We start from the raw sequence: 18,546 nt of genomic DNA, 5'->3' as shown, positions 1-18,546 counted from the left end.
AAAATACTTTTTTCTTTAAATACAACTTTATTGTTTTGGTAAGACTACATTTTAACTGCTGCATCATCTAAGAACTTAATCTTTTATTATACTGCATGTGTCAAGTGAGTGCACTGTTTCCAATATTAAATATTAACACATCACCAATCTAGAAGGTATAAGCAGACCGATTCAATTCAAATGACTTTTTTCTATATATTCTGTAACATTTGTAATGTGTTAATTTGAACATTTTATGCAGACAGTGTGAGTTATGGTGAAACCTGTGTAAATCAGAGTTGGTAATAAAACTGAAATACTATTGTTTTTGTTATAATATAGTTAATTCATTTTTCTAGTTTGAAAAAATAAGTATGGATAGATTTTAAATTTAAAATAAAGGTATACTACTGATGCGGAATTGAGTGGAGATTTAGAAGACAGTACTACGACGCCTGGCATAGAATAGCGCTTAGTGTTTGCCAGAGTTAGAAAATTCTGTCTTTAGAGTCCCAGGAAGCAAATTTCTATAAGTCTTCGGTCCTTGTTTTTAGCCTCCAAGAGTTCATAAATATTGATATCTAGACTCAGAGCACTCTTCTACATAATTAAAAAGAACTTGTTGAAATAAGAAATAACACAAGCATGATCATTTATTTTTCCATTTTTCTAGACAGGAAAGTAAAATACCAGTCAAAGCTATTGGATGACTGTATGATCAAAAGAGATAAGAAAAAATGTTCTGAAAATTATAAACAGTTGTACAAACATAAGAGGTCTTATTCTTATCCCTTTTTATAATTTCTCTCGGGAATTTCACCCCCTTCAAAGCTTTGGTCATCAGCTTAGGCAAAATGATCACATCTACCTCTTCGATCCTGACCTCCATCCCATGTCCCAGTTCTACAACCCAAACTGTCCACTGGATGGTTCCATTTGAAGGCTGGGCAGGGATAGAACTTTGAATACACTGTCTTTGACTTAGTTTCCTCTTAGTCCACCTCCACCCCCCAGCTTGCTAGTGGCATGGAAGTCAGTCTGGGGTAGTGGTGCTAGTGCTGGGCCTGTCTGCCCTTAGCTTTATTCCCTGCCATTCCCCTGCTCTGCTCAGCAACTGCAAAGGAGGTGACCTCTCCAGGTTGCAATTCTCAGGCTTCTTGTATCAGGTAGCTTCTTATATATTTCCCAAATAGGTGGCACTGGCTGGCATTTGGAAGTGGGGAGGAAGGGAGAAGCCAAGTTGTTTCTTCCCCTTCTTTCTGTCTTGGGTGATGCTCGAGAGTATCTTCTCATGGCTCCAGGGCTCACAGAACAGGCTTGCCATCATTTCAGCCTCCCAGATGACTTTACTCCTAGGCTGTGGTAAAAACCTCCCCTTCTTTTTGTCCCTCCAGTCTAGCCATGATTGCAGTTTCTATCTGTCGCTGACCTTTGAATAGCATCACCATCCCTTGTTTGGCTTCTCAGCAATTCTATGACCTGTGTAACCAATCCCCTATATTAACTTTCTTGGGTTAAATACTCGGAGTTGGTTCTGCTTTCCTGCTTGAATCCTGATGGTGCAGTAGGCATGTGATTATCCAGGCTCAGAGTTCCTGCTGCTTTAAGTCCGCTGGTATCTACAATATTTTAGAACTGGGCAGTCTAATGCAAATCCCCTTCAGGCAAGAAGGGGATAGGAGAGGGTGCTTCTCAAATCTGAGTGCATGCACATAAAATTACTTCAGGTGATTTGATAAAATATCATGTCCGGGCACCCTCTAAGAGATTCTGATTTAATTTGTCTGAGGAGGAGCCTGAGTATGAGTAATTTTAAAACTCCCTGGGTGATTCTAATGTATAGCTTGAGTGGAGAAGCACTGCCTGAGATAACAAGACCCTGGCTGTTGCTTTGGGAGTACATATGAATATGAATGTGTGTGTGTGTGTGTGTGTGTGTGTGTGTGCGCACGCGCACATGAGTTTGAGAGAGAAGCAATGAGAAATTGTCAACACTGACGCTGATTATAAAGACCAAAGACCAAAGAGAGAAGAAAAAACCTGAACATTAGGCTGAAAAAAGAAACCAAATGCTAATTACAGCATTTATGCAAAGAACTGATCATTATGCTCAGCTACCCTTTAGGATGGTCAAGATTATTCATAACATTTCATAAACTCTTTTTGCTATAACATTTGATTATTTCCTTTAAAAAGCTCTATGAGTGTGTGAATTAATAATGAACCTGTACTCACAAGTCACACATGCAATCCAGTGTCTTTATTTTCCCATCAGCCTTCAAGGGCTGCTGGTCAGGCAACAAGATCATCTGATCAGAGCCTTAAAAACACCCAGGTGAAGACACAGGGCGCTGTGTATGCCACCACATCACACTGCCTCCTGCCGTGATCCCCTTGCTCAACTTCAAACAGAGGCACTCAGCCCACAAGGCAAGAGCCTGGTAAAGAAATATGGGAGGAAAATGCTGCTCTGTTTAATTGGAGACAAGCGGAGCCTGCTACTGACCAGTAAAACGGACAGCTATTTCCTTTTCACCCAGGAGAGCACAATATCACCACCCTTCAGAATTTGGTGTCATGATGATGGGAGTTTCCCACATGGGAGTTCTCTGCAAAATCATTCTCACTGATCGATCTAACTATCTGCTTGGAATGGGCAGGATGGAAGCACGTAACAGAGGAAGAGGACCCAAGAGCAAATGTACTAAATTTAGAACTTGAAGAGGTCTTACTATAATAAAGGAAATAGCAAATTGAGTGTTAATGAGTCATAAAATTTAGAGTTAGAAGAACTCTTCGGTGACGTTGAATTCAAGTTCAGTTTGCAGTAAAGAAACTGGGATCCAAAGAAGGTAAGCAATATGTGCAGAGTCTCTGGCTAGTGAATGACGGAGAAAGACTGGAACCCGGAAAGGTATCTTTTCTCTAAACCTTTGCTTCTCATTGTATGCGGACCAGAAGCACCAGCACCTGCTGGGAGCACATTAGCATGCAGAGTCTCAGGCCCCACCTCAGACCTACTCTTTCCTAATCTGCATTTTAATAACATCCCCAGGTGACTTACACTATACACACATTGCAATTTGAGAAGCAGTGCTGTAAACCACACCCTGAGGCTTTCTGTTCACCCACAGCCAAAGTTAGGGTGCAGATTTTCTCCATTCCTTGAAAAGTGCTTGCTCTGTAACTTAGAGAAGAAGCTGATATTAAAATTCATAAACACAGAAAGAGAAAGTGTAAATAATGTAGAATGAGGACTTCTGGATTAGTTTTGTTGCCTGGCACCCACATGTATGACTTAAAAATAGCTTCTAATAGTCGGAGGCCTGGAACATAGAAGGAGCTTGATAAAAATGTGTTGAGCAAATGAATAAAACTTTGTCATAACATGGAGAAAAGATTTCAGGACAGAGATTCTAGTTGTTCAATTTAACAAACATTTGTTGAGCATCCACTATGTGCTAGGTACTGTGTTAGGTGTGGAAATACAGTTATGACTAACCCATAGACTAAGAAGCTCATGGCCTGGTGGACAAGTTTTCAGCCTGTGTGCTCCTAGAAAGCAAGGACTTATCTTCCCTCTTCTCTCTTTAAATGTGCCCTGCACACAAAGATACGCTTTGCCAATATTCACAAGTATCGTTTTAATTGGAAGCTTTCCACACCCTATTCATTCACTGGGAATTGTTGAGTGATGGGGTGGATTGGGATATAAAAGCTTGGCTTCTCAACCTTCTGTACTTTTGGATCTATCTCCCACTGGGATTGGGAAATCCTTCTTATCTAATCTCTCCACATTCCCCCCATCCGCCCCTTCTCTGCTGAGTGCTGAGTCTCAGGCGGTTTGATGAAGACACAGCAGTTAGCTACTTCACTGGAGTAATGGCCCCCTGTGTCCCCGCCCAGCTTCTAAGTGACTTCTTGGTCTCCCCTCAGCAAGGCACCTCCGCCCTGAACTGCCTGAGTATTTGTGTTGAAAGTTATCCTTGAGTTTATCTTGAGTTGAAAATTGCATTATCACTTCCTGGGCTGGGCCAGCACCCAGCTACACTTCTTCACTGTGGCTAAGGCTTGGAAGCAGATAAGAGAAGGCAACAATTCATCAAAAGCTGGTCACTTTGCCTTTCTGCAGAAAGGGACTTTAGCCAAAGGCCAATGAGAGAAAAGGAAATAAAGGCTTCAAGGTCTCTCACTGGAGTTTATAGCAGGAAATGCTGTCCAGAAGGACTCTAGCTGGAAAGAAGGCACAGTCTCTGCTCAAATAACAATGATAATAGTGATGCTGTCCGGGAACATTATGAAGCTCCTAATATGTGCTAGGCACAGTGCTAGCTACTTCACACACTTCATCTTATTATTTCATTCAATCTTCACATCCTATAACACAGATACTTTTATTCCCCTATGCTATTTTTACAGACTGCAGACTTCAGAGGATAAAAAAAAACAAAGAAATACAATTTAAATTCATTGAATTTAATTATATACCATGCCCTATACTAGAATTTTTCATATGTTATAGGATAGGTGAGAAAGTAGAGTTAGTCGATCAACAAATATTATCTCATTCAATTGAGGAATATTGAGTTCTACCAGGTATTGAGTACTTTATATTCATTGTCTTCTTACTGTGAATGATAATCCTATGAGACAGATACTGTTATGGTCATCTCATAGAAGAGGACACTGAGATGTTGCTTTTCTTTTCTTTTTTAAGTGAATATTTACTGAATGCTGTCTGTTCTAGGAGTGGAGATAGAGGGGCACATAAGGAGTTGGGAATTTATTCCAACTGGGAAGTCCTGGGGGATGAGGGGCCTAACGGGGCAGAAGCATTTTTAAAAGCTCACTCTGATTTCTGTGATGAAAAACAGTCTATAGGAGGCAAGGGTGAAAGAAGGTATATAGGTACTAAGGTTGCTATAGAATTTAAAATAAGATACGATGGTGGCTTACAAGAGGGTGGTAGGGGAGAGGGAGAAGAGGGGATGGCTGGTCAAAAGTACTTGCTGATGCTCTGGATGGCCTGTTTCTTTTCAGCCCCTACCGTAATGAGTAAGCAGTTTGAGGGCAAAGCTTAGTCTCTGTAGTTTCCAGAGAGCTTGGCCGAGAGCCTGGCGTTTTTGTAGGTGATTAATAAAAATTCACTGAACTGAATCAATGCTTAGTGTTTGTTGGATTGGATCTGTTTCCCTATCAGGAAAGCTCAAGATATATACCAGGAGGCAGCCTCAAAACAACATGAATGACATATTACTAGTGCTCTCCAGGTTTCACTAGGATCAAATTAATCAATTGAATAATTTCAAAAGATTAACACTGAAGAAAATGGATATGAACTAGGTTCAATTAAAGCCTTCTAACCTTTATTGGTCTCTCTAATAATAGAGGGGTCAAAACATCTTCCGGAGAGCTGTTTTGAAGAAGAGAGATGATGTATGTAAAGAATTTCAACATATTGCCTTGTTTTAGAGAAGAGGTTCAACAAGGAAAGCTGTTACAAAGAACAATAGCCTCACAGGCCTTCTACGACAGCACTCACCCAGTACTGTCCTTAGACATGGACAAGAGGCCCCTGTGGAGATAGGAAATATGGAATGACAGAGGAAGGACCTTGAAAAATCTATTCTTTCATATAAGTAATGAGAACTCTGACAAAAAAAATTATGAAAATCAACATTTTCAGAATTCTGGAAATTAACAAAAGGCTTGCAACATTCTCACGAGCATTTATTTAACAAAACAACAAAAAGGCTGAAGTTTGGTAACAACAGAGTTCTGTGGAATTTTACTTGACCTATTCCCAACTTCTTCTGAATTCTGCAATAACCTTAAAAATCAGCAGCCTCTTCTCCACAGCAGCTGTGAAAACCAGCAGCCTAACAGACACTGGAGGAGGCTGAGGCGGCTGGAGCATTTTAAAAGGCCCATCTCCTGGAATTGGCTCAATTTGACCTGGCTAGAAGCAATCTGGAAAAGTCCCATTCACAGAGTTTGTCTTTATTTGACTGAGCTCAGAATTTCTTAGTGGGAAAAGCCCTAGCTCCATGACATTTGTTGAAAAACACTTATAGTTGCCTGTGGGGAGCAATACCAGTTGGGGAAAACAAGAGCCTGGCCAAAAAGCTCAAAAGTTCAAAGGAAGGATCTAAGGAATGAGATGTTCATAAGGGACTTTATAAAACTCCAACATATTCCTGGGGATACAGAAGAACATGTTCATATGAGGAGCTGTGTGAATGCCCAGGGAAGACCTGAGAAAGCCCTAATCTCTCACCTCTGGCTACCTTTGAGGCCCTGCTCCAGCAGGAAATGAAAGCAAAGATAGAGTTATAGACCACTGGAGAGCTGAAAGGAATGCCCCAAAGCACACATGAAACGCCAAGACAAAGGGTGAAAGACTTACTGGTTTAAGGAAATCTCTGTCCAATCATTAGGTGATCACTAAGCTAACTGAGCAAAGACTTCAGTAGCCATACATGACAGGGAATACATACCATAACGAATTCGTTCAGAAAGTCACTAAACAAACAGCGACAACACCACACGGCAACATCAGAGGGGAGGCAATTTGATTTCCAGAGTTGCGACATTACATTATTTAAATGTCAGTTTCCTACAAAAGGTAGTTCTTTGAAAAGATTAATAAAATTGACAAATCTTTAGCTAGACTACCTAGTCTGACCAAGAAAAAAAAAAAAAAAACCAGTTACTAAAACCAGTAATAAAAGAAATCATTACTGATATTACAGAAGTTAAAAAAATGATAAAAATTATGAACAACTATATGCCAACAATTTAGATAATCTAGATGAAATGAACAACTTCCTAAAAGATACAAACTATAAAAACTGACCCAGAAGAATAGAAAATATGAATAGATCTATAACAAACAAAGAAGTAGAATTAGTAATTTTGAAACTTCTCACAAAGAAAAGATCAAGGCTGAAATGGCTTTACTGGTGAATTTTACCAAACACGAAAGACAAGAGAATACTTTCCAACTCATAATAAGAAGCCAGTATTTTTCTATTATCAAAACTAGGCAAAGCTATCACAAGAACACTATAGACCAATGTCTATAAACAGATGTGAAAATCCTCGACAAAATACTAGCAAACTGAATCCAGCAACATATGAAAAGGAATTATACAGCATGACAAAATAGAAATTATTCTAGGAATGTAAGCTTGGTTTAACATCAAAAAACAATCACCATAGTACGTAACGTTAATGTAATAACGGATAAAAAAAATCATGATCATCTCAATAGACACAGAAAAAGCATTTGACAAAATTCAACACTTTCGTAATTTAAAAAGCACTCAAAAAATAGGAATAGAAGAAAAATTTCTCAACCTAATGAAAGGTATCTAAGAAAAACATGCAGTTAGCATCATGAAAGCTTTCCCCTTAAGATTAGGAAATAGACAGATGTCAAGTACTCACCACTTCTATTTAATACTGTACTGGAGATTCCAGCCACAGTAATTAGGCAAGAAAAAGAAATAAAAGGCATCAAGGTTGAAAGAGGGAAATAAAACAATCTATATTTACAGGTGACATGATCTTATAGATAGAAAATCAACAAAAAAAAAAAAAAAAAAAGGAAAACCCAAAACTATTAGAGCTAATAAATGAGTTCAGCAGAGGTGCAGGGTATAAGATCAATATACAAAAATTAGTTTAATCTCTATAGAGTAACAATGAATAATCTTTCATTTAAATAGCACAACAAACAATAAAATATTTAGAAATAAATTTAACATAAAAAGAGCAATACATGCACACTAAAATTTACAAAACATCATTAAGAGAAATTAAATAAATGGAAAGATACCCCAAGTTCATGGATTAGAAGATTTAATATTGTTTAGAGAGCAATACTTAAATTAATCTACAAATTCAATGAAATCCCTATCAAAACCTCAGCTGGCCTCTTGGCAGAAACAAACAAGCTGACCCTAAAATTCATGTGGAAATACAAGAGGACCCAGAACAACAACAACAAAATCTTGAAAAGGAAGAACAGTGTTGGAGAATATGATGGTCAGTTTTATGTGTGAACTTGTCACAGTATAGTCCATAGTTATTCAGTCAAACACTAGGTGTTGTGTGAAGGCACTTTGTAGATGTGATTAACATCTACAATCAGCTAATAGTAGGAGGTTGTCCTGGATAAAAGAGTGAGCCTGATCCAATTAGTCAAAAGGACTTAAATGCAGAAGTGAGGTTTCCCTGAGGAGGATGAAATTCTATCTGTGGAGTACGGTGTGAGCATCTGGCCAGGAGTATCTAGCCTGCCCCTCCTGACACTCTGCCCTATGGATTTCACACTTGACTAGCCAGTCCACACAATCACATAAGCCAATTCCTTGGAATAAATCTCTTTAGATATATATATATACATAGAACAATTTACTGGTTCTGTTTTTCCAGTGAAACACTGACTGATTTAGAGGACTCACATTTTCTGATTTCAAAACTTACTACAAACCTATAATAATCAAGACTGTGAGGAACTGGCATGAGGAACATAGATCAATGGAGTAAAATTAAGTCTGGAAATAAACACATACATTTTTGGTCAGTTGGTTCTCAACAGGTGGCTGAGACAATTCAGTGGGTACAGAATAGTCTTTTCCACAAATGGTGTTGGGATGACTGGCTTTTCTTATGCAAAAGAATGAATCTGGATTCCCACCTCACACCATATACAAAAATTAATGCAAAATGGACCAAAAACCTAAATGTAAGAGCTAAAACTATAAAACTAAAACTCTTTTTTTATTATATTGGATTTCATTTCACAGAAACTTCCCAGAGCAGAGAAAAATAATTCGGTTTATTATTATGGAAAATCATAATTAAAACCTGCAAGTAAATATTATGAAAAATACCGAGTAGCTGATAATTTTAGAAATTTCTGAGAATTCTCATGGAATTCCAATTTATTCATCCTGGATTACAAAGATTAATATCTGTCAGGAATTTGGAAACACTACTTTCTCATTTCCTTTGAATCATGCTCAAATGTCATTTTACCACATTCCATACATAAGTACCCATCTCTGCTATAAAAAACTCTTAGAAGAAAAGATTGGAGTAAATCTTTGTGACCTTGGATTAGGCAATGGTTTCTCAAAAGCACAAACCACCAAATAAAAATAAATAAATAAATTGGACTTAATCAAAAGTGAAAACTTTTATGTTTCAAAGAGCACTATCAAGAAAATGAAGACATCCACAGAATGAGAAAATATTTGCAAGTCATATATTTGGCAAGGATACAGTATCCAAAATATGTAAAGAACTCTTACAACTCAAGAATAAAAAGACAAAAATAAAGAGTACACGTGGGAGCCTCTGCCTCTTGGGATCTGACACTCACAGTGCTGACAAGGTATAATCAAAACCTTGAACATCCACTGCTGTGACTAACACTGTTCTGGCCCCAGGGATCACTTCCCTACATCTCTTGTCCTATGTCCTTGAAACAGAAGGCAACCAAGTTTATGTACTATGAAGGTTTGTGTGTTGTGTCACTGCTAGTGGAGATGGATACTGCTTGGAGAGCAGGAAGGATAGCAGTTGCAAAAGCACTTCAGTAAGATAAATTATTCAACTTGTCAAATTCTTCCTCTCAAGTTTGAAAGCAATAAGAGTCTTTGAAAGCAAACATTCTCAATATTACCAAGCATCTGTTTTCTTGCTTTTCTTTATATTTCAATCGATGCTTCTGAAAGTTCTCACAAATCAGAGTCATACTTGCAAGAGTTTCACAAGGCTGGGAAAACATTTGCAATATTAAGTGTTATGGGTTGAATTGTGTTCCTCCAAAATACACATGTTGAAGTCCTAATTCCCAGTACCTTAGAATATGACCCTATTTGGAAATAAGACCTTTAAAGAGGTAATCCGGTTAAAATGAGGTCATTGGGGTGGGTCCTAATACAATATGATTTCATAAAAAGATGAAATTTGGAGGTACATACAAAGGGAGAATGCCATGTGAATGTCAAGGCAGAAATTACAGTGATGTATCTATAAGCCAAATCACCAGAAGAAAGTCTTCCTCACAGCACTTAGAAGGAACCAATCCTGCCGACATTTTGATCTTGGACTTCCAACCTCCAGAACAGTGAGACAATAAATTTCTATTTTAACCATTCAGTTTGCGGTAGTTTGTTATGGCAGCCCTAGAAAATTAATACATTAAACAATTCATATTACTCTTAAATTTGTACATATAGAGGATCATGTGTAAAGCACGATTCTGATTTCTATTATTAAATATATATTTTGCATATATTGCAGAATATATTTTGTAATCTATTCTGCAATAATTATTTATTATATGGCCCCATTACTATATTTGAACATTATCTATAAAGTTCTTAATTCATCTGCTAAAATTCTTAGCATATTTAAGTATTGCTTTAGGAATTTCATTGATAACAGCTGCTACCGGCTCAGGGAAGTGTACTGTATCCAAATTAAAATTAGTTTTAAAAAGTTAGAAGTACAAGGATTCAGGAAAGTTTGTCAAATTTGGCACTGTTGTCAAAAGAATAAATGCTATGTAAAAATCTTGTGTAAAACAACATAAGTAGTCATTTTGCTGAAATGAAGGCAATAAAACATTTTAATGGAACTAATATATAACAATCTATGAATTATATACAGTATTCTGGCCCATGAACAGAACACCCAGACATACATAATCATGATTAAAGTAGTCATTTTTGATAGTTCCTAGCTTTCAGTCATATAAAAACCATAACTTTGCATGTATTTTTTTATTTCGTCATTATGAAGGTATATTTGTCAATGTGGGAGGATAGAACATATTTCATTTAATAGTTTGCTAGCTTGATTTATAACTTTGAAATATTTAGACGTGTGGTATGGGGGCCTCCACTTGTACTCATGCCCCAGGCCGTATAATTGTTAGAGGTGGGCCAGGACCCAGCAATGACAGAGCAAAATAAAGCCTGAAGCTATAAGCGGAGGCCAAACTGCTCTCAAGCTGACTCCTACTTCAAACTAAAACATCATCCTGCAAGCTTCATGTGAAAACCTAATACAGTCTCTAGAGGGAGTGACAAGTTCCTCAAATACTTTACCTTCCCAGGCCATAGTCCTAAGGGCTAAGCCCATTCCAGTTGGGGGTTCTGCAGCTTTGTGGCCTCAAATGGCACTCAGCCCTCACCAGGTTCCATATACCTAATACATTTCACTGTTCAAATATTTAGGTTGTGTCAGAGACTTGCATTTATCTCTCTTCAGTAACTCTGTTGAGCCACCTTCAAGCAATTTTATAACTGTACTTCGCCCCTACCTCAGAAAAAGTATTGTGCAGTTTGACAAAAGGCTTTCGGAGCAATTCTCGATATTGTGATATTCCCAAAGGCTATCATTTTGTTAACGTTCGACCCGTCCCCTTGTAGTGAGGTATGGCTACTTGTTGGGGGATATAAGGATAGCGAAGGGAACTAGCATTCTATTTGGGAGTTAGTCTTAGGAAGAGAATAACTCTAAGAGACAGGGTTAAGTGGTGGCAGCTGAGAAGGGAAAATGTAGGATATGTCGGTGGTGTCTAAGGAAAGGGAAAAAAGGGTATCAAAAAGCCAACTGACAATGCCATAATAAGGATGAAGATTTAACGGCCGAAATCTCCTTGGGATTTCCAATTTCAATTGCATCTTATTATAGCTCTCTCTAAACAAACGTGGTAACTATACATTTCATGCTCCTGCTGACTAACATGATGAATAATTGAACAGCAAAGATGAAACAGAGGGGCCTGGCATCAAAGGATATTTTTAACTGTGGTTGAGCATCCTTAAGGAATTTCAATATCCCCTCTGTAGACATTGGCTTACAAAAGTGGTATATAGTAGTCAGCCCTACCTTATCTGCAGTTTCACTTCCCACAGTTTCATTTACCCCGGTCAACCTTGATCCAAAAATATTAAATAGAAAATTCCAGAAATAAATAATTCATAAGTTTTAAATTGCACACCATTCTGAGTCGCGTGATGAAATCTCACACCATTCCTCTCTGTCCTGCTCTGGACATGAATCATCCCTTTGTGCAGTGTATCCACATTATGTGATACACACTCCATTAGTCACTTAGTAGCCATCTCAGTTATCAGATTGACTGTCACAGTATGGCAGTGCTTGTGTTCAAGTAACCCTTATTTTATTTCATAATGCCCACAAAGCGCAAGAGTAGTGATGCCGGCAATTTGGATATGCCTAAAAGAAGCCATAAAGTACTTCCTTTGGGTAAAAAAGGTGAGAATTCTCAACTTAATAAGAGGCCACGTTCACATATTTGTATTGCAGTGTATTGTTTTAATCGTTGTACTATATTGGTTATTCTCGTTATATCTCACTGTACCTAATTTTATGTGTATATATATATATAATCCTTGTGTATATACATATATATATATACACATATGTATATGTATATATATATTAAGGATTTGCTACTATCTGTGGTTTTAGGCATCCAGTGGGGGTGTCGGAACGTATCCCCCATAGATAAGAGGGATTACTGTACTATCTTTCTATTAAATTAAAAACCATGTGAGCTAAACTGGGTTTATCAGAAAGGTGGCAGCAAAGAAAAACTTCAAGAAGAAAGGACATACAAGAGTGCAAAAATAATTCGGTAATAAAAAAGAAAGGTCATTTGTGAGGCAAATAAAACAGGCAGAAAGTCAACAGCCCAGTGCTTAATAGTAATGACAGATTAGTGAACCATATTAATCAACCTGGGATACAGATTATCAGCCGCATTTGAAACACGGATTAACAGGAACAAATAAGGTACCAGGGTGGGAAGCGTTTTTTACAGCAAGTAACACAGGTTATAATCTTTGTTTAAGTAAGACTTCAAAAGAATTCCACATACCAACCAATAGCGAGATCATTAAAGAAAAAAAAAAAAAGATTAGATTCAAGAAATGCAAGGTAGAGTGACCAAACTTCTGACCTATTTTAAGATCAATCAACATTTTGTACCTGGGCAAGTAGAATGCAATTAGCACTTGGGTGATTTTAAAGAGTCTTACAGTTGCCTTTAACTGGCTGATGAAACAGCAGAACAGTGTGGCTGAAGGCCAATGTTTATTTTTACCCATTACCTATTTTATTAATGGGATTGTGGGCCACTGGGCCTCCAGGCACACACAAATATATTAAAATATCCCACACTGTAATTAGTGGCACAGAGGGGATTAGAGCAAATTAAGTGGCTGTTATGTTTGCCATGGGTTTAGGCTACGTCAGACATTTTGATGCTCTCATGGTAGAGCCCAGTGAATTTTATTTCAGAACTCTATAAAATATGAAATATATTTTCTTGCAGAGCAAGAATTTTAATAAATGGGACTCCCCATCCCCAAATAAAAGTATACATAAAGAAAAATACCCCAAGTGGATGCTCCTAGAGTGAAAAAAGAGAATCCCTTAGCCAGAATAAAGGGCAAATACATCAATAATAATGTCAGTGAAAGAAATTGGATCTTTACACTCCACAAAAAGGGACTCAAAAAGAATAAAAATTAATGTAACCCTCAACCTAGCCACAGGGCTTTCTTCCTCTCTGTGAGTCAGAACTTCTGCCTCTGAGTTCTTTAAAGGGAATAAAAATAAAGTGATCACTTAATTGTTGACCTGTTCAATGACTAAAGCATCAGAAATGCTTGTGGAAATGTAGAATAAACCTTTTAAAGCTAATGGCTAAAGTTCAGTTTCCCAAGCCAGCACTGTATCATTTTTGTTTGATTTTACCAAATCTATTTATTGTTGTAAATAATATAGATTAATTCTAAAATAGCAAATATAAGTAGATTTTTGCTTTGATTGTTCACCACACTTGAGATTACTGCCAATGTTGGTCTCCTGTGCATCTTTATATCAGAGAAAAAGCAAAATGGAATGAGAGCAGGGCAAATGGAATGAAATCTGGAAATACCATATTTTGGTCTTAGCAAAGCACCAGCACTGCTTTTGCCCCCAGAAACCTCTGGAAAACACTTAGAAATGACAAGAAAGGAAATAAAAGTACTTACGAGGATCCTGGACTTGCAGTGGGAGGAGGACCTGAAGAAATGAAAGAAAAACAAAAGAAACAGTCAATCTGGGTTGTTGGATACAGTGAGTGTGGGTACAGTCAAACCATTACAGAGTAAAGTTCTCAAACTCCGCCCCCCCCCGAGGTAATATTTATTTTTCTGGGATTTATTTTGCCCCAGTTCCCCACAAACTGGTATACCTCTACAAAAAGGTTTACCAGTGAGAACTTGTCTATACCCCATAGTTTAGGGCCTGAAAAATGCTAAGACAAGTGCTGAAAAATGAGTCAGTAGAGTAGGTGTCCTCACACGAAGCGGAGAGTTTCCAGTGGGAGGCTGGGTGATTGCACCCGGACACTGATTGTAACAGCAGGGGTCTTTGATGGCAGCTGGACAGAAAAAGGACATGTGTGCTATAAATCTTTCCAACCTCTCCCTCGATGGCACGGTGATTAGAGTAGGTTGCTCTGCTGTTTACTAGCTGGGCAATCCTGAGCACGGTACTTGATGGGGCTTGGTTTACTTATTTGTAAAATGGGTACAACTGTACCAGCGTAAGTGTTGCTGGGCACATAGTGTGTTCTCTGTATATGCTCATTCCCTCCCTCTTCACTCCTGTGGAGGCTCAGGGCCAAAGGCCGTCCCCAGTAGGAGGCTGCTTACCAAACTTGACGAACAAGACTCCAGTGGTAGAAACCACCTTCTTGCCGTTGGTCGCCACGCACTGGAAGTAGCCCGTGTCTGTGGTGTCCAGGTTGCGAATCCGCAGCCGGGAGCCATAGTTGGTGGCCCTGAAGGAGATTCTCCGGGGCTCCTGGACCACGGGCGCGTCATTTTTGAACCAGCGAATGGTGGGAGGTGGGTTCCCAGAGACTCTGCAGTGCAATTCAGCCGTCTGCCCCAGGGATGTGGTGATGTTGTTCATGGGTTCGTCCAGCGTCAGGTAAGAATCTGTGAGCACAGAGCGCAGGAGGCAGGTGAGAGCAGCAGGCAGCTGGAGAGCACTTCCAAGTATCCCCAAGCCTCTCCACTGTGCCCAAGGACCACAGAGAGACTAAATGCCAGCGGTGGAGACAGGCAAGACATGAAATTACCCATTTACCAAATAATCAACCACAGAGCCTGCCGCTTGGAAGGAAATTTGTTACTAACCATAGTATAAAACCCAAAGTTTTCTAATGACTATATCATACTCGTGGGTAAATGTTGTTTTCTAAGCTAAGACAAAATGAGGTTTTGTGTGTCAGAGTATTGAAAAAAAAAAAAAAATACACGGTCTTTCTTACAGATTCAAACAATACAGTGAAGAAGAAAAAGAAATAAAATTCACTTCAGATCTCCCCACCTCAAAATAAATAACACTATTCTTAACATTTCAGCTTGTCTACTTTTGATAATAAAGCATGAAAAACTGGAAAAGTAGGAGCAACATATTTATATCCACATGGCATGAGATCAGGAGGGATGTCAGAAATATTCCTGCCAGTGAGGAAAGATAACGGTTAGGAAGGCCAGGTCATTGGCACATGAAGTGATGAGGCAATGAATATTTCCATGTTACTCATATCAACTGTAACATATTACAATATATAAAATTCTAGGCATTCAATTTTTAATTGAGATATAATTTATATTCTAGAAAGGTACAGATCTTAGTTATATTGTTCCATGAGTACTGATAAATGCATATACCATGTAACCAATGTCCCTATCAAGATATAAAATATCATCAACATCCCAGAAAGTACCCCCAAACATCCTTTGTAGTCAATTCCCCTTCCCACCCACTCTCCTGCCCTCATTCCAGGCAATTACAGCTCTGATTTCTACCATCAAAGACAAATGTTGCCTGTTCTAGTATTTCACATAAATGAAATCATCTTGTATGTACATTTTCCATTCAGTTTCTTTTGAGATTTATTACACTAAACATTTTAATAATGAAATAAATTTTATTTAGGCTTATTCTTCAATAATATAATATTTTAAATATCATGTTGATATTAATTGTGGAATCAAGTTGCTGAAAAAATCCTTTTTTAAATTAAGTTCAATTTTTAAAAAAATTGGTCTGTTATTTATGTGCATAAAGCTTTCTTTGACTTCATTTTATTGACCACACATCCTTGGGTAGATGCCCCTGCCATACCCTCCCATTGCCCTCTGTCCTTCTTTGACCCCCAACCTGGGATGGCTTGTAGCATAGCTGTCTTCTCTGTAGGACTATAAGCCCATAAGGACAGACATCTAGAGTATTTTGGTCATCACTGCATCTTCAGCGTATCCTACTGTCTGGCACCATTGTCCATTTGAACTTTCTGTAATGATAGAAACAGTCTATAACCTGCATTATCTAACTGGTAGCTACTAGCCACAGGTTGAGCCAATGAGACAAGGAATGTGGCTAGCGTGACTAAGGAATTTAATTTTTAAATTTAAATTAAATAGCCATTTGTGGCAAGTAGCTTGTATGGACAGCACAGGCAGAGCCTAGTAAATTTGTTAAATTTAATGAGAATTTGTTGAAAAATAACTTTTTTTTTTTGAGATATCTAACCAGCTAATTTAACCACTAGAATGCCTGTATAATTCTTTCATAAATGCAAAAATAAAAAATAAAAAAAATAAGTAATTCATCATTCGCTTTTTAATCTTCCACAAAAAAACTGAAGAGAGAGGTTATCAGAGTCTGGGTAGCTCCACAGGAATGTGGGACAGGTGTGAATGCATTTATTGTACGTGTAGTAGAAGACAGATTAAGCATGAGCATCACTCATGTGTTACCATAACGACACTTTTCATCTCACCTAAGCCAATGAATAATTATCCTTTACAACAGAATCATGAGCCTATAAATGATTCTAATGCCTTGCTTCTTTACATTTATATTCTGATCTCTATCTTTGGACATGTTTATGTAATCTATATAAATATACAGACTCAATCCATGAAAATATTGGCTCATAGATATAAGTACATGTACTCCAAAGAGGTTCGAGGTATATCCAGAGGATCGAGCCTAATTAACAGGTAGCTTTGTGGAGCTGTTATAATGGCTTTACAGTCCAATTTCATACCCAGAGAATAGCTAACTATGCTTTCTCTGTAGGAAAGAAACATAGTAATAGCAATCACATAGCAATGCCAATATAAGAATAGTGGTTAATACTCCCCTGGGCAGGTTCCAGAATTTGATTTGACTGGGTTTGAATCCTGGGTCCGCCCCCAGCTATCTGTGTGACCTTGGGTAAGTTACTTAACCTCCAGGTACCTCAGTTTAACCAAGTGAAAAATAAGAATGATAAATAAAATTCTATCTGGTAACCCTGCTAGAGAATTAAAATTAAATTGGAAGATACATGGGACACGTTAGGCAAAAAGTAAGCACTCAAAAATGTTAATCAATGTTATTGCTATTATTTTTATAATCATAACACATTCTGTATAATGCTTTTCAAGGTCTTTGGTCTCCTGTTATCCTATAACAATTGATGACCTAGGAAAGGCACATCAGTTATCATGATCCCCAGTTGCAAATGAGGAAACCATGTCTCAGAGATTAGCTAGCTGACTTTCCCCAAGGTATTAAAGTAAGCTATATGTTGTGCCCAAAGTTTCCAGCACTAATGGCCTTGGATCCTCAGGCTCAGCCAAACATTTCAACAAAATCCAGCTGAGCTAGCTGGTCAATGTGGTAGAAAAACTGATAAACTACTTAGAATCTTTCTCTGTGCCAGGGACTTGGCTTTAGTATATACCTGCTCAATAACCTCTCAAAGGAGGAATGGTTATCACTGCTTTACAATGAGGAGATCTAGGATCAGAGAGGTTAAGTGACTTGCCCAAGGTCACATGGCTGAGCTGAGGACCAATTCAGATCTCTCTGGCTCCAAAACCCAGCTCTTGCCACTCCACTAGACTGCTTTGGTAATGAAAGCCCTACTGAGTGGCGGGGACAGAATTCAAATTTCTTCCCTAAACCAGGGCAAGCTGGGGACACATACATACCCCCACAGGACTGTGATCCTCCCCTAGCTCCTGCCAGGATTGTTGGGTTACTTGGTCTAAGCTTTAGCCATGTGTTCAGGCTGGTGTTCTAGTTTCCCTCTGAGGTGAGGTAACTCACCTGATCTGATGATATACTGAGGTCCTGGGTCCCCTCCCTGTCTATCTCCTGGCAGGCTCTTCTCCTTGAAGATACATCCTGTTTCCTGTTCTTTCACTAGCGTGGGTCCAGCTTTGAGCTGGAGGGGTCTCCATAGTGGCAAGAAGTGTGTACCTAGGTACTCGAACAGCCTGTCTCCTCCCTCTCAGATTTCTACCTTCTTTAAATATCAGAGCTAACTACATCAAGCCACAGTCCACCTTGATGACAGCTGCTGGGTACATGCCTCAGGGGTTAATGTTTCCGGCTGATTTTTAGTCCTACTGAGGTACCTGCTGAGTTTTAGTCAAACTGAGTTTTAGTCCAATA

The 18,546-nt window shown here is 38.4% G+C and overlaps 1 protein-coding gene across 1 annotated transcript in view; it reads right to left on the bottom strand.

The window, feature by feature from the left end:
- ROR1 (receptor tyrosine kinase like orphan receptor 1) overlaps positions 1-18,546 on the bottom strand; it is a 161,169-nt gene that overhangs the window by 102,841 nt on the left and 39,782 nt on the right. The window contains exons 3-4 of the mRNA XM_015595068.1: positions 14,736-15,023; positions 14,070-14,100 (exon numbers count right to left, since the gene is read on the bottom strand). Coding sequence (XP_015450554.1) covers positions 14,070-14,100; positions 14,736-15,023 — 319 coding nt within the window. The remainder of the gene's footprint in view (positions 1-14,069; positions 14,101-14,735; positions 15,024-18,546) is intronic.

The sequence above is a fragment of the Pteropus alecto genome, unplaced genomic scaffold, assembly GCF_000325575.1.
Source record: "Pteropus alecto unplaced genomic scaffold, ASM32557v1 scaffold25, whole genome shotgun sequence".
Taxonomy (NCBI): domain Eukaryota; kingdom Metazoa; phylum Chordata; class Mammalia; order Chiroptera; family Pteropodidae; genus Pteropus; species Pteropus alecto.
Note: the sequence above shows the minus strand (reverse complement) of the source record. Positions and strands in the feature narration are given on the sequence as shown.